Genomic DNA, 17,474 nt, shown 5'->3' on the forward strand with positions numbered 1-17,474 from the left:
GTCCTGTTGGACTCTGTTATGTTATGCACTGCAAGTGACAGGTTACTGTGCCTTTAAGGCTTACAGCAGTGATTTACGGCAAAAGGTGAAAATGTAAGTTTTGTGGCAGTTGAGTAAACACAACACGCACAAAGCTACATGGTGTGGTTATTGAGTCCTACACAAACACAACAAGCACCTTCTTATTTATCAGAACGTTTACATGTACACACTCCGGTCAAAGCACTGAGGTCATCCAATCAGATGCTCCAGATCCAGGTCAAAAACTAAAGGTTTTCAGTAGCTGCTCGAAATCTTTGGAACAATTTACCTGTTGAAGTAAGAATTGCCTGACACTTTCAAATCCTCGCTAAAGACCTATCTTTATTCAGAGGCCTTCAAACAGAGTTGAGTAGTGACTCACATTGTTGACTTTTTCTACTGTTGTATATTTGTTGTGTATTGTGGAAAGCACTTTGGTCAACTAGTGTTGTTTTTAAATCTGCTATATAAATAAAGCTGAACTTAAACTTAAGAGGAGGAGGAGGAGGAGGACGAGTTTCTCTGGCCTTTCCCAGACCAAAAAGGGATGCTGGGGCAGAATAATGTTTTGGTTGTTTGGTGTATTGGACTGTACGGTACATTAAAGGTTCAGTGTGTAAGTTTTAGTGGCATCTAGTGGTGAGGGTCGCAAATTGTAACCAGCGGCTCACGGTGCATTCAGGTGGTCCCATTTTCCAAGTCCTGACTTCAGTGTGTTTTCATGTTCTCTTAAGTCTGAATAGGGAACACTACTACAGAGATGTGTTGGATTATCACTATCAGAGCATATAAACAACACACAGATGTCTAGTTCATTCTACATGGACAGCAAACTAACCTTTATAACAAATTATATTAAAGCAAAATATGTATATGCAATACATAATTTTGCACAAATCAAAGTTCAGTATACTTCTCAAACTCTGCAGCTGAATCTCTGGTGAAAATATCCAGTTTCTCACTTGTGTGGCTTCTCATGTGTATCACAAAATCTCTTTTCCTTGTACAATGTAAGCCTTTTGTCTGTCTTCACTTGTAGGGCGCACACAGGTGAAGCTCTTACTGCTCCGAGACACAACCCGAGAGCCCTGGCCCGGATCACATCTAATCCTCCAAGCTTTTTTTGATACAGATCCATAAACAACACTCCCATAATCCAAGCTTGATACTACTCAAAAAAATAAAGGGAACACTAAAATAACACATCCTAGATCTGAACAAATGAAATAATCTCATTAAATACTCCTTTCTTTACATAGTTGAATGTGCTGACAATAAAATCACACAAAAATGATCAATGGAAATCAAGTTTATCAACCCATGGAGGTCTGGATTTGGAGTCACACTCAAAATCAAAGTGGAAAACCACACTACAGGCCGATCCAACTGTGATGTAATGTCCTTAAAACAAGTCAAACTGAGGCTCAGTAGTGTGTGTGGCCTCCACGTGCCTGTATGACCTCCCTACAACGCCTGGGCATGCTCCTGATGAGGTGGTGGATGGTTTCCTGATGGATCTCCTCCCAGACCGGGACTAAAGAATCCACCAACTCCTGGACAGTCTGTGGTGCAACATGGCGTTGGTGGATGGAGCGAGACATGATGTCCCAGATGTGCTCAATTGGATTCAGGCCTGGGGAACGGGCGGGCCGGTCCATAGCATCAATGCCTTCCTCTTGCAGGAACTGCTGACACACTCCAGCCATATGAGGTCTAGCATTGTCTTGCATTAGGAGGAACCTCACCAGCATATGGTCTCACAAGGGGTCTGAGGATCTCATCTCGGGTACCTAATAGCAGTCAGGCTACCTCTGGTGAGCACATGGAGGGCTGTGCGGCCCCCCAAAGAAATGCCACCCCACACCATTACAGACCCACCGCCAAACCGGTCATGCTGGAGGATGTTGCAGGCAGCAGAACGTTCTCCACGGCGTCTCCAGACTCTGTCACGTCTGTCACATGTGCTCAGTGTGAACCTGCTTTCATCTGTGAAGATCACAGGGCTCCAGTGGCGAATTTGCCAATCTTGGTGTTCTCTGGCAAATGCCAAACGTCCTGCACGGTGTTGGGCTGTAAGCACAACCCCCACCTGTGGATGTCGGACCCTCATACCACCCTCCTAGAGTCGTTTGAGCAGACACATGCACATTTGTGGCCTGCTGGAGGTCATTTTGCAGGGCTCTGCCAGTGCTCCTCCTGCTCCTCCTTGCACAAAAGCGGAGGTAGCGGTCCTGCTGCTGGGTTGTTGCCCTCCTACAGCCTCCTCCACGTCTCCTGATGTACTGGCCTGTTTCCTGGTAGCACCTCCATGCTCTGGACACTACGCTGACAGACACAGCAAACCTTCTTGCTACAGCTCGCATTGATGTGCCATCCTGGATGAGTTGCACTACCTGAGCCACTTGTGTGGGTTGTAGACTCCGTCTCATGCTACCACTAGAGTGAAAGCACTGCCAGCATTCAAAAGTGACCAAAACATCAGCCAGGAAGCATAGGAACTGAGAAGTCATCTGTGGTCACCACCTGCAGAACCACTACTTTATTATTCTTGCTAATTGCCTATAATTTCCACCTGTCTATTCCATTTGCACAACAGCATGTGAAATTGATTGTCAATCAGTGTTGCTTCCTAAGTGGACAGTTTGATTTCACAGGAGCGTGATAGACTTGGAGTTACATTGTGATGTTTAAGTGTTCCCTTTATTTTTTTGAGCAGTGTACATATTTTTTCCAACCTTTGTCTGAGAGAGGCCCACAGTCTCAGACTTGCTGACAATACTTACATTTAAGATTTTCAAGGCAGGACTTTTACTTGCAGTGGAGTATTTTCAGTGTGGTATTTGTATGTTTAGGAGTTGAGTATTGCCTCCACCACTATACATGTCAGAGGAATAAAGGATTAAGTCCCTTGCTCAGGGACTCAGAGAGACAGTGGGGGATTGAACCTGGGTCTCTCACACCAAAGGCATAGTCTTATCCATTGCACCACCCCTAACACCTGGGAAACCCCGGATTGACTTACCGAGTTGACAACCAGCTTTGTGGGACCGCTTATCCAGTTCGTAATTGTTAGGTTTTATTAAAAAAAGTATTTCCTGGGTACGTTGAACTCGCTTCTTGGTACAGGACTCAGGTCAGTATGTTTGGACATTGCTTTGTGGTGTCCCACAGGGGTCAGTGTTGGCCCAAAACTGTTTATCTTGTATATTAATGACATATGTTCAGCATCTACGTTGTTTAAGATGGTGTTATTTGCAGATGATACAAATATATTCTGTTCAGGTGAAAACCTACAGCAGCTACTGGAGGACGTCACTAAAGAAATTAATAAATTAAAAATATATCATTCAATTTGAATAAAACTAAAATAATGCTATTTGGGAATTACAATATGAATATTCAGGTGCACATACAAATAGATGGGGTTGTAATTGAAAGAGTTCAGGACAATACATTTCTCAGGGTAATTATAAAAACAAAATCAGCTGGAAATCACACATTAATCATGGACAATCTAAACTGTCAAGATCACCTTCAGTATTAAACAAAGCAAAGCAGGTTCTCGATCAAAATTAACTCCACATTTTATACTTTTCACTAGTTTTACCATATTTCAATAACTGTGCTGAGATTTGGGGAAGCAATACATTCACTATCACTTCTCCAAAAAAAGAGCAATAAGGATTATTCACAGTGCTGGGTATTGGGATCACACTCATTATTCTTAAAGTCAAAATCATTAAAATTCATAGATCTTGTGAAATATCAAACAGCTCAAATAATGTTCAAAGCCAAAAATAACCTATTGCAGAAATATTCAAATATTATTCAGGGAGAGAGGTGGAAACACAATTTCAAAAACAAACAACCAGGAAATGTTGCATTTCAATCTTTGGAGCAAAGTTATGGAACAGTTTCAATGAGGAACTAAAGCAATGTCCAAATATAAATCAGTTTAAAATGAGGTACAAGGATATGGTTTTACGGGATACAGGGAAGAAGGGGATGAATAATCAACAAGTTTTTTTCAGTTTTGTTATTTCATTTTTCTGAATTGACCCCCTCACTTTTTTTGTAATAATTTATGTACATTTTTAATTGCTTTTGGGTATGACAAAGTAGATGTGTAAATATTAATTTTGAAGCATTTGATTTGTGGACATGGGGTGGGATTAAATAAATTGTTTTCTTCTTCCCAATCCTTTTTGAATATGTAAAGAAATTACAAATCAAAAAAATTTATTTGGCTGTAACTTATTGTTAATCTTCCATTCCATCTTCATCCGCTTATCCGGGGTCAGGTCGTGGGGGCAGCAGCTTGAGCAGGGGACCCCAAACTTCTCTTTCCCGAGCCACATTAACCAGCTCTGACTGGAGGATCCCAAGGTGTTCCCAGGCCAGTGTGGAGATATAATCTCTCCTCCTAGTCCTGGGTCTTCCCGTAGGCCTCCTCCCAGCTGGACGTGCCTGGAACACCTCCCTAGGGAGGCGTCCAGGAGTCATCCTTACCAGATACCCAAACCACCTCAACTGGCTCTTTTCAACGCAAAGGAGCAGTGGCTCTACTCTGAACTCCTTGCGGATGGCTGAGCTTCTCACCCTATCTCTAAGGGAGACACCAGCCACCCGCCTGAGGAAACCCATTTCGGCTGCCCGTTCTTTCGGTCATGACCCAGCCTTTATGACCATAGGTGAGGGTAGGAACGAAAATTGACCGGTAGATCGAGAGCTTTGCCTTACGGCTCAGCTCTCTTTTCGTCACAACGGTGCGGTAAAGCGAGTGCAATACCGCCCCCGCTGCTCCGATTCTCCAGCCAATCTCCTGCTCCAATCTCCCCTCACTCGTGAACAAGACCCCAAGGTACTTGAACCTCATCCCATACTCCTGCAGCGCCTCCCACAGTATCTCCCGGTGGACCCGGTCATACACCTTCTCCAGATCTACAAAGCATATGTAGACTGGTTGTGGATACTCCTAAGCCCACTCCAAGATCCTTGTGAGAGTAAAGAGTTGGTCAGTTGCTCCATGACCAGGACGAAAAACTGCATTGTTCCTCTTCGATCTGAGTTTCGACTATTGGCCGAACCCTCCGTTCCCGCACCTTGGAGTAGACTTTACCGAGGAGGCTGAGAGGTGTGATACCCCTGTAATTGGCACACACTCTCTGGTCCCCCTTTTTGAACAGGGGAACCACCACCCCAGTCTATCACTCCTTGGGCACTGTACCCGACTTCCACGTAGTGTTAAAGAGACGTGTCATCCAAGACAGCCCCTCCATACCCAAAGCTTTTAGCATTTCTGGGCGGATCTCATCAATCCCTGGGGCTTTGCCACTGTGGAGTTGTTTGACTACCTCAGTGTCTTCCACCGGGGAAATTGACGAGAAACCCCCATCAGCCTCCAGTTCTGCCTCTAGTAGAGAGGGTGTGTCAGTCGGATTTAGGAGTTCCTCCAAGTGTTCCTTCCACTGCCCAATTACCTCCCCAGTTGAGGTCAACAGGGTCTCATCCTTACTGTACACAGCTTCGATGGTTCCCCGCTTCCGCCTCCAGAGGTGGCAGTCAGTTCACCAGAAGCACCTTGGTGCTGACCGAAAGTTCTTCTCCATGTCTTCTCCGAACTTCTCCCACACCCGCTGCTTTGCATCTGCCACAGAAAAGGCTGCAGCCCTTCGGGCCTGTTGGTACCTTGCAACCGCCTCCGGAGTCCTCCGAGACAACAAATCTTACTTTTTACTAACTTATTGTTAATGTATTTATTATTATGTCATTTAATCATTTTTTATTTCAATTTCTTGTCGGATGTTTCTGTTTCACATATATTCAAAATAAATACAGGTGCTGGTCATATAATTAGAAAAAGTTGATTTATTTTAGTAATTCCATTCAATAAGTGAAACTTTGATATTATATTCATTCATTACACACAGACTGATATATTTCAAATGTTTATTTCATTTAATTGTGATGATTAAAACTGACAACTAATGAAATTCCCAAATTCAGTATCTCCAAAAATTAGAATATTACTTAAGACCAATACAAAAAAAAGGATTTTTAGAAATGTTGGCGAACTGAAAAGTATGAACATGAAAAGTATGAGCATGTACAGCACTCAATACTTAGTGGGGCTCCTTTTGCCTGAATTACTGCAGCAATGCGGCGTGGCATGGAGTCCATCAGTCTGTGGCACTGCTCAGGTGTTATGAGAGCCCAGGTTGCTCTGATAGTGGCCTTCAGCTCTTCTGCATTGTTGGGTCTGGTGTATCGCATCTTTCTCTTCACAATACCCTATAGACCATAACCCTATAGATTTTCTATAGGTGAGTTTGCTAGCCAATTAAGAACAGGGATACCATGGTCCTTAAACCACGTACTGGTAGCTTTGGCACTGTGTGCAGGTGCCAAGTCCTGTTGGAAAATGAAATCTGCATCTCCATAAAGTTGGTCAGCAGCAGGAAGCATGAAGTGCTCTAAAACTTCCTGGTTGACGGCTGCGTTGACCTTGGACCTCAGAAAACACAGTGGACCAACAGCAGTAGATGACATGGCACCCCAAACCATCACTGACTGTGGAAACTTTACACTGGACATCAAGCAACGTGGATTCTGTGCCTCTCCTCTCTTCCTCCAGACTCTGGGACCTTGATTTCCAAAGGAAATGCTAAATTCATCATCATTCATCAGAGAACATAACTTTGGACAACTCAGCAGCAGTCCAGTCCTTTTTGTCTTTAGCTCAGGCGAGACGCTTCTGACGCTGTGTCTTGTTCAAGAGTGGCTTGACACAAGGAATGCGACAGCTGAAACCCATGTCTTGCATACATCTGTGCGTGGTGGTTCTTGAAGCACTGACTCCAGCTGCAGTCCACTCTTTGTGAATCTCCCCCACATTTTTGAATGGGTTTTGTTTCACAATCCTCTCCAGGGTGCGGTTATCCCTATTGCTTGTACACTTTTTTCTACCACATCTTTTCCTTCCCTTCGCCTCTCTATTAATGTGCTTGGACACAGAGCTCTGTGAACAGCCAGCCTCTTTAGCAATGACCTTTTGTGTCTTGCCCTCCTTGTGCAAGGTGTCAATGGTCGTCCTTTGGACAGCTGTCAAGTCAGCGGTCTTCCCCATGATTGTGTAGCCTACAGAACTGGACTGAGAGACCATTTAAAGGCCTTTGCAGGTATTTTGAGTTAATTAGCTGATTAGAGTGTGGCACCAGGTGTCTTCAATATTAAACCTTTTCACAATATTCTAATTTTCAGAGATACTGATTTTGGGGTTTTCATTAGTTGTCGGTTATAATCATCAAAATTAAAAGAAATGAAAACTTAAAAGAAATGAAAACTTGAAATATATCAGTCTGTGTGGAATGCATGTATACATTATACAAGTTTCACTTTTTGAATGGAATTACTGAAATAAATCAACTTTTTGATGATATTCTAATTATATGACCAGCACCTGTATATTGAATAAAGACCGGCTTGAAAAATCCGAACCCATCCTTTAAAGCGAACTGGGTAATTCCACAACCTCAACTATTGATGGTGTCCAATCAGAGTTTGTCTAAAGACTTGGGGTTTGAAGAAGTAACAATAAGAACAGTATAAGCAGTTAACCAATCAGTTGTTTAATTAATCAACTGCACATCAATGCAATCATGTAGTAACAAAAAGCACAGTGCACAAGAAACAATGAAATATTTTTGACTGAAATAAAAACATTAGTATATGATCATGTGGAGAAGATGAAGCAGAACTTATTTTGAAGTCTATGTCACATTTTTTAGCTGATCACTGTTGAGAGGCCTGACCTCAGTAATTCAATCCTGCTGGAAAAAAACATCTCCACAAGCAGCTTCATTTCTTCCGCTGTTCTCAACAACGCACTTGTGTGTGTTGAGTTCATCTAGCAGAGTGAATCTTTTATCACAAACACTACAACTAAACGATTTCTCCTCTCTGTGGACTGTCAAGTGTTGTCCCAGATATGCCTTTTTTGCAAATTGTTTGCCACAAATTGAACAACTAAATGGTTTCTCACCTGTGTGGAGAGTCAAGTGTTGTCTTAGATTTCCCTTTATTGAGAATCTTTTACCACAAACTGAACAGCTAAACGGTTTCTCCCCTGTGTGGAGAGTCAAGTGTTGACTCAGATTGCCCTTTTGTGCAAATTGTTTACCACAAACTGAACAATTAAAGGGTTTCTCCCCTGTGTGGAGGATCAAGTGTCGACTAAGAACTCCCTTTTGCGCAAATGTTTTGCCACAAATTGAACAAGTAAATGGTTTCTCCCCTGTGTGGACTGTCAAGTGTTGACTCAGATTTGCCTTTTTAGCAAATTTTTTACCACAAATTGAGCAACTAAATGGTTTCTCCCCTGTGTGGAGCATCAAGTGTCGACTAAGAACTCCCTTTTGCGCAAATGTTTTGCCACAAATTGAACAAGTAAATGGTTTCTCCCCTGTGTGGACTGTCAAGTGTTGTCTTAGATATGCCTTTTTTGCAAATTGTTTACCACAAACTGAACAACTAAATGGTTTCTCCCCTGTGTGGAGAGTCAAGTGTTGTCTCAGATTTCCGTTTACTGAAAATCGTTTACCACAAACTGAACAGCTAAATCGTTTTTCCCCTGTGTGAAGGATCCTGTGTTGACTCAGATTTGCCTTTTGTGCAAATTGTTTACCACAAACTGAACAACTGAATGGTTTATCCCCAGTGTGGAGGATCACGTGTCGACTCAGAGTTGTTCTTTGAGTAAATCCTTTACCACAAACTGAACAACTAAATGGTTTCTCTTCTAAATGGAACTTCATGTGCTGTCTCTGATTATCCTTTCGTGCAAATGTTTTACCACAAATTGAACAACTAAATGGTTTCACCCCTGCGTGGACCATCAAGTGTCGACCAAGAACCCCCTTTTGCGCAAACCTTTTTCCACAAATTGAACATGTAAATGGTTTCTCCCCTGTGTGGACTGTCAAGTGTTGAGTCAAATATGCCTTTTTTGCAAATCGTTTACCACAAACTGAACAGCTAAATGGTTTCTCCCTCTCTGTGTGCATTCTCCTGTGAGTCTCAAGATCTGTTCTCCATTTAAATGTTTTTTTACAAACTGAGCAGCTGAAATGTTCTCCTTCCGCATTAAGTCTCATATGAGTCATTAAGGACTTTTTCACAAGGTATCTTTTACCACAAACTGAGAAACTAAATTGGTTCACTCCTGTTTCAGTTGCTTTGTGTTTGTGCAGATGTTCCTTGTGGCCTAAACTTGTAGCACAGTCAGAGTTCAAATGATCTGCATCTCTGTTCTCTTCAGTCTGGCTTTGATGAAGCTGTGAGGACTGAGGTTTCTCTTCATCTTCTTCACTCTTCACAGGGACAAGAGTGAATGGGAACTTGGTGATATCAGCATCCTCCAGTCCTGGAAGCTGCTCTCCCTCCTGACTGGTCCAGAGCTCTTCCTGTTCCTCTTTAATGTGTGGCGGCTCTGGTGGGTCCTCCTGGTCCAGCCTGTGGCTCCACTGCTGCTGCTCCTCAGGGGGAACCTCTTCTTTACTCACCAACAGCTGCTGGACGCCTGTGGAGATCCATGATAAACATACACAAGGTTTACACTTTAAGCATGCTACTTTCTCAAACATGGGGAGAAACTGCACATTTTCTATAACATTTACTCATTTGGCAGACGCTTTTATCCAAACTTACAACAACTTACATTTGTGGAACAACATACAAGTATCAACTACAGATCTACAACTGACATACTAGTAAGACCTCACAGTACATATCACATCAATTGGGTAAATACCTAGGGAAGGAAGTAAGAGTTAACAAAAAGTGCAATGAATACAAGATCATTGTAGGGGATAGAAGAAGAGCATAGGAAGTGCATGTTAGAGGTTAGGAGTTAGAGGTGTTATAAGAGGAAGTGTTCTCGGAAGAGATGAGTTTTCAAGAGCTCCTTGAAGTTAGAGAGGGACGACCCTGCTCTGATGGCGTGTGGTAGCTCGTTCCACCATCGTGGTGTCACAGTTGAGAATAGCCGGGACTGGGATTGCTTTGTGTAAAGGGATGGCAGAGCCAGGCGGCGTTCGTTGGAGGAGCGTAGCGGCCGAGAAGGAACGTAAGTTGGTATTATGGAGTTTAGGTAGATGGGTGCAGACCCAGTAGTCACTCTGTATGCAAGCATTAGTGACTTGAATCTGATTGTGGAGGCCACGGGGAGCCAGTGGAGGTCACTGAGTAATGGAGTGACATGAGTCCTTTTCGGGTGATCAGAAACCAGACGCGCTGCTGCGTTCTGAACCATTTGTAAGGGTTTCACCACACAAGCTGGGAGACCTGCTAGGAGGGCATTGCAATAGTCGATGCGAGAGAAAACCATGGCCTGTACCAGAAGCTGGGTGGCGTACTGAGTGAGGTAGGGCCTGATTTTCCTTATGTTGTATGGAGAAAAGCGGCATGACCGAGAGACAGCAACAACATGGTCTGAAAAGGACAGCTGGTCATCAATCGTGACACCCAAGTTTCTCACCACCTTGGTTGGAGTGATGGTTGCGGAGTCAATTTGTAGTTTGATCTTATGGTGGATAGATTGCTTGGCTGGAATGACCAAGAGTTCAGTCTTAGAGGTTTAGTTGAAGGTGGCAAGCCTTCATCCATGCAGATATGTCCGATAGACAGTCCGTGATCCGCGCAAAGACAGTGGGATCGCCTGGCGTAGCAGTGGTAACAGAAGCCGTGCGAGCGAATGATCGGCCCCAGTTAGGTGGTGTAAATTGAGAAGAGAAGGGGCCCAAGCACTGAGCCTTGGGGCACCCATGTGGAGAGGCAGTGGGAGGAGGATAATTGTCCTTGCCACAAAACATTGTAGGAACGCCTCGAGAGGTCGGATTCGAACCACAGGAGTGCTTTACTCAAGATGCCCATTGCTGAGAGAGCGGATAGCAGGATCCTGTGGTTGACTGTGTCAAAGGCAGCTGATAGGTCAAGTATGATAAGAACCGAGGATTGGGCTGCAGCTTTAGCTGACCTTAGGGCTTCTGTTACAGACAGAAGAGCCGTTTCAGTAGAGTGGGCACTCTTAAAACCAGACTGATGTGGATCTAGGAGGTCATTCCGTGAGAGGAATTCTGAGACCTGTTTGAATACTGCCCGTTCAATAGTTTTGGATAAAAAAGGTAGAAGAGACACAGTTCTCAACTTGAGTTGGGTCAAGCGAGGGCTTTTTGAGCAAGGGTGTAACCCGAGCCCTTTTGAAAGTGGTCGGGAAGGTTCCTGAAGCCAGAGAAGTATTTATCACGTGAGTGATTGTCGGGACCACAGTAGGAGATATGGCTTAGAGGAGATTCATAGAATCAGGTCCAGTGGGCATGTAGTTGGACGGCTACGGGTCAAGAGTTCTGATACGTCGCTCTCTGTGAGAGGAGTAAACGAGGAGAGTGAACAACCAATGACCTGGGAGGGCAGAGGAAAAGATGTAGTAGGACTGCTACAATGGTTGCGTTTGAGTGTTTCAAAGAATTGGCTAGTTATAGCCTCCACTTTGCCTGTGAAGAAGGCAGCAAAGGTCTCAGCAGACAAGTTTGTGGGTGGTGGAGGTGGAGGAGGCTTTAGTAGCGCTTTAAAAGTGGAAAATAATTTCCTTGAGTCAGTGGCACTGCTTATTCTGTCATTATAGAACGTAATTTTGGCAGCACTGATGCTTGTTTAGAAGGAGGATAGGAGCAATTGGTAGCCCTTAAGGTCAGCGGGGTCTTTGGTTTTTCGCCATTTTCCTTCAGCAGCTCTGAGATCTGTAAGGAGCCCACGGATGGTATCAGTTAGCCACGGGTGGGGCTGGTTTGGGCGAGCAGGCTCTGTAGATAGAGGACACAGGCTATCCAGGCACAAGCTTAGTGTAGAGCACAGACATTATGTGGCATCATTGACCTCAAGTGAGGAAAATGTGTTGACGGAGGGTAGAGCGGAAGCTACCACTGAGGCAAAGCGAGCAGGAGACATAACATATTTGAAAGTCATTCAAACTAAGAAACTACAAGCCTATTGTATGCTTTGAATTTCAGTGAACAAATGCTCATGTGCACATGTAAACTCACTAGTCCTGAGTTCAGATAAACCTGTCAGCTGAAGACAGAAGTGTTTCACTGCTTAAGAATGTGTAGAAGTCATTTGGCTTCTGTCTGCATTTACCGTACAGCATGTGTTTTCAATTAAAATTCAAAAGGTCCAGATGGAGAAAATTTCCTGAAGCAAAGGTTCGAAACATCATAACTGCTAAACTGCGTTATCATTCAGCCATTCCCATAAGTTCATTTATTTGTGGCGTCTCCCCACAATATAAATGCTGACCGCCACAGATTGATTTTCGTTTTTTTTGTTTTTTTAACTAAGCCTATTTAAAATAATCGCATTTGATTGCAGAGCGCCGTAGCGCATTCACGCAGCACTTCCTCCCTCTCTCGCTCACCCGTACCTCTCTCTCTGGGAGACCCAGCTTAAAAAAGTTATTAGCCAGCATGCAAGGGGCCTAGCAAATAAGGAGAACTAAGTTAATGTTAGAATGCAGCTGGACTTTCAAGGCTTGCACGCTGTATATAGGTTAGCTGTTAGTCAATATCGATGCGCGCACGCTAGCTGAATGTTTTGGTAAATCTTTGTAGCGGCGGTCATGATTGTCTTAATGAGAGCTCAACAGTTCAATGAGCGGGTGTGCCGCAGTTCTGTCTCAGGGATCCGCGACACCAGATCGTGGACTTTTGTCGCGATTTTGGTCTCCATTTCAAAACCATTACAGCTCTACTACTAAGTAGACTGCCTACTATTTTAAGTAAGTTACTTTTGTATAAATTATCTAGTGCGTTATCACGACTTTTTTAGTTTTTTAGACAACCTCAAAACGGATCAAGCTTTGGGCACCCCCTGTGATTTCTGGCGCCCCCTAACCAACCAAGGTTGATCATCTGAGGGTCTTCTGCACATATTTAGTTTATTTTCATATACATGATTTAAAAATTATAAATTATGATTTTGTGATTGCCCAGTACCCACAAAATCCATTGTCCTCAGACAAGAAATTTCATTTCAATTCGATTAAAAAAAATAATAATAATTTTAAAAGTGTACTATATAGGCCAGATGAAAGAGTGGAATGAAAAAAAACTTTAAATCTAGAAGCAGTGGATTTTCAACAACATTTACTCTTTTCTGGTTGATAGTTTGTCAGATATTTAACGACAATAAAATCAGGCAATAACATGATCAACGATAATCCAGAGGACCCCCTTTCCACCAAAAAAAAAAGAAAAGTGTTTTTTATGTTGGTGTTTTTTTGCCCCAAATTGTTATTTTGTATACTAAATGCTGATGAACATTGCATGATGTAAAAGTTTTTAAAAGAGCACGTGAAATAGCGCTGGAACTAATGACTTTTTTTTTGGTAGTCGACTAATCTGTTTATTATTTATTCACTTAGTCAACTAGTCACGATTATTTTTGTCACCCCCTAACCCTAACCAAACTATTTAACTAATTAAATATCTTAAGTGAATTACTGATCTCCAACACACAGCGTAACTAGCTAACCTTACCATTAAGTGAATGAGGTTTACTATTCAGAATGAACACCAGTATCAACGCCAGGGGGAAACCAAGGGAGATCTGGCGCTGATCTGCAATCAAATACGATTTTTAAATAGGCCTAGTAAAATAAAATAAACAAATCAGTATGTGGCAGTTGATATTGTGGCGGGACACCACAAATTAATAAACATAGGAAACACCGCCTTTCCTCTGTCTCTGCAGCTCTGTTGTTGCTGCTGCAATGGTCTGAGTAACTGGGACCAGGGCACTCTGTGGGCGAGACTGACCGGCCTGATGGCACCGCTAACATCGCGGGCGCTTGTGTAGCTTCTCAACCTCGAAAACGTTTGAGCACATTTACAATTTGCCATCAACTTTGGTAAAACAGCCAATATCTTATTTCTGCACAGTTGATTTCTCGCCCCAAAACCGCGTACAAAACTTGTAAAAACAAAGACTGTTCTGCTGTTTGCCTCTTTCTATTTTACTTTCCGCTTCTCGCGTGGATGCTTCTTCTTCGACATGAGTAGTCAAGCAGTCATGGCAGACAGTGGAAGCGATACTGCCCCCAGCACTTCCTGTAGTGCATTGCAGCTATAAATGAACAACCAGAAATGTTCCCCAGTGTTGCCCATTAATTAATGGGACCAAGGCAGCCCACCATAGTCTAATTTGCTCTGCCATAGTTTCAAAATAAACCGAAAAATATTTTTACATCTCATAATATATTACTGACCAGATTAAAGCCTTCATGGTAAATCCACTGAAACTGACCAGAGCGAGCTGACAGGCAGGTTAGAGACTTTATCCTGTCAGTTTGTCTCTTTACAAAGACAAGTGTTGCAGTATGAGAGTCCTACCTGAAGAGAGGCTGTGAGGTCTTCATGTTACGCGATACAAGAACCACATACAACATTACTTATCAAGTTCGGACTCTGGTTGGACTTAATGAATTTAGCATGAGGATACACACAATGCCCGGTTTTCAAAATAAGGTGTCTATAAAGCATGGAAATAAGATTAATTGGATTATATTCACAGAAAGCATAAAACATGTGTCCAATAAAAATAAAACAACAATAAAATGTTAGAGAATTCTTCTATTCTTTGATTCAGGGTTTTTGGGAAAACATTAAATAAATTTGTTGACCCCCCCAGTGAGAGGGTTCAAGGCCCACCCACCATAGTCTCTTAAAATCCTGTGGGAAACACTGTTCCCAATATGAAGATTGCTAGCTCTCTCCTAAACGGCATCCATGTAATGGTGCGTCGACAATGAAATTTCATGTCGACATATTTTTATAGTCAACGTAAACTGTTGCTGCTCTAATGTGCAATACTATGAAAAATGAACAAAAGTTAATATTCAATATTTAACAACATATATGTACTTATGGTGTAGACAATGATTTTAGAGCTTTTAATCATTATAAGACTAAATAAATAAGAATTGGCTTTTTATTGTGTCTGACGGTGTTAACAAAAAAAGGTAATGACTGGCAAAACCCATATTTTATGAAAATATTACAAAATCAGGACATTGCACCAAAATATTGCTAGACTGGTGAGATCTTGTACAATACACACATAAGTTTAGATTTCTTAACATTAAAAAAAAAAATTTAATCAAAGAGTAGCTGTAGCCCGTGACAACCAGCTTATCAACGGTCACTGGATTTGGAAACTCTTTCATAGACTGGATTAAAATCTTATACAGTTCCTCAAGAGCTTCTGTCAGGACAAATGATCATACATCTCTAAGCTTTAGTCTCCTGAGGGGTACCAGGCAGGGTTGCCCACTCTCTCCCTCGCTATTTTTATAGAACCACTAACAGCTGCTATCAGACAAAATAAAAATATTAGTGGAATTCAAACAGAAAATGTACACCACAAGATAAGCCTTTATGCAGATGATGTATTACTTTTCCTCCTAAACTCACAAACTTCTCTTTCTGAGATGATCACACTTATAGATAAATTCTCATCCATCTCAGACTACTCCATTAACTGGAGAAAATCCATAGTTTTACCGGTTATGTGTGATTTCCAGAGTATATCTACCACAGCGCTAAAGTCAGGGAATATTAAATATCTGGGTGTCAATATTTCCCCCACGCTGTCAGAACTGACCTGGCTAAACTACACGCCTCTACTTAAAAGAGATGACCTGCGATGTACATCACGCCCATATCACTCACGGGAAGACTCTCCACCATAAAAATGATGGTCCTACCTAAAATCAATTACCTGTTTTCAGTGTTAGCCAACCAACCCTCTGCTGTCTGGCTTAAGTCACTGGACTCAAACATCTCTACATTTTTGGGGAAAAATAAATTTTCCCCCACGAATCAGTTTAAAAACTCTGCAAAAACCAAAAGATTGTGGGGGTTTAGGACAGCCAAATCTTTCTCAGTACTTCCTGTCCAATAGACTACAATATATCACTACACAAACACATGGCTCAGCCCAGAAGGGCCAACTCCTCAAGTCAAGACTCTGCAGTCTACTTACATCTGAAGGACAGAGGACACTCGTTTGAGGACCACCGGGTGCACATTTTAGACAGAAGATGAATGGTTTGAAAGTGGTGTCAAGGAATACATCTACACCCGGGTTGAGAAGCCGTCGCTGAACAGAGGAGGGGGTCTACGCCACCACTTATCCCCCACTTACAATGCTGTCCTTTCATCACTTCCCAGGAAACTCAACAGTCTTGACCTCTGTTGTCCTAACGACTGTTGTTACAGCAACCAGGAACACTAACGAACCAGCAGTATCGACGATCCTGGCAAACGACCCCACTGAGATTAAATAGCGGAGTTTCCCTGCCAGTCAGTCAGAACTGAAGAAGTCCTTTGGATGAGGGACGAAACGTCTTCCAGTATCTTCCACTAAGTCCAGTTGCCCTTGACTTTAACCTTTGTTGGATAATGGACTTACTTTAGATCTACCTCCAACGACAAAAGACTTTCTTTTGCCCCCAAAACTATTATCAAAGATAAACATGTTACTGTTGAAAACAGATGATTTAATCTCTCTCCCATTCTTAAAGTGGGTGACAGAGCTATCCATTATTCCAGACCAAAACTAAATACTTTCACGCGTTTTTAATACTTGTGCGTAGGTGTGTCCGTCATTCTGTAATTACACCCCCAACGCTAGTCGGCGGTAGTGTTACAGCGTCCACTGTATTGACTTTTGCAGGTCGAGCAGGCTAACTTCTGTAGCCCTCCGCTAACGTGAATGGGGGTAACATACATACACTCACCTAAAGGATTATTAGGAACACCACACTAATACTGTGTTTGAACCCCTTTCGCCTTCAGAACTGCCTTCATTCTACGTGGCATTGATTCAACAAGGTGCTGAAAGCATTCTTTAGAAATGTTTGCCCATATTGATGGATAGCATCTTGCAGTTGATGGAGATTTGTGGGATGCACATCCAGGGCACGAAGCTCCCGTTCCACCACATCCCAAAGATGCTCTATTGGGTTGAGATCTGGTGACCGTGGGGGCCATTTTAGTACAGTGAACTCATTGTCATGTTCAAGAAACTAATTTGAAATGATTCAAGCTTTGTGACATGGTGCGTTATCCTGCTGGAAGTAGCCATCAGAGGATGGGTACATGGTGGCCATAAAGGGATGGACATGGTCAGAAACAATGCTCAGGTAGGCCGCGGCATTTAAACGATGCCCAATTGGCACCAAGGGGCCTAAAGTGTGCCAAGAAAACATCCCCCACACCATTACACCACCACCACCAGCCTGCACAGTGGTAACAAGGCATGATGGATCCATGTTCTCATTCTGTTTACGCCAAATTCTGACTCTACCATCTGAATGTCTCAACAGAAATCGAGACTCATCA

The 17,474-nt window shown here is 42.8% G+C and overlaps 2 protein-coding genes across 3 annotated transcripts in view; both read right to left on the reverse strand.

Moving 5' to 3' along the window:
* Positions 1–17,474, reverse strand: part of LOC123976543 (zinc finger protein 436-like) — a 161,196-nt gene that overhangs the window by 71,108 nt on the left and 72,614 nt on the right. The gene's annotated exons all lie outside the window — the stretch shown is intronic.
* The window catches only part of LOC123976551 (gastrula zinc finger protein XlCGF57.1-like), a 74,795-nt gene continuing 64,949 nt past the window's right edge, over positions 7,629–17,474 (reverse strand). The window contains exon 2 of the mRNA XM_046058810.1: positions 7,629–9,598. Within this exon, the coding sequence (XP_045914766.1) occupies positions 7,842–9,598 (1,757 nt within the window). The 3' untranslated portion in view covers positions 7,629–7,841. The remainder of the gene's footprint in view (positions 9,599–17,474) is intronic.

Source organism: Micropterus dolomieu, linkage group LG09 (genome assembly GCF_021292245.1).
Source record: "Micropterus dolomieu isolate WLL.071019.BEF.003 ecotype Adirondacks linkage group LG09, ASM2129224v1, whole genome shotgun sequence".
NCBI lineage: Eukaryota > Metazoa > Chordata > Actinopteri > Centrarchiformes > Centrarchidae > Micropterus > Micropterus dolomieu.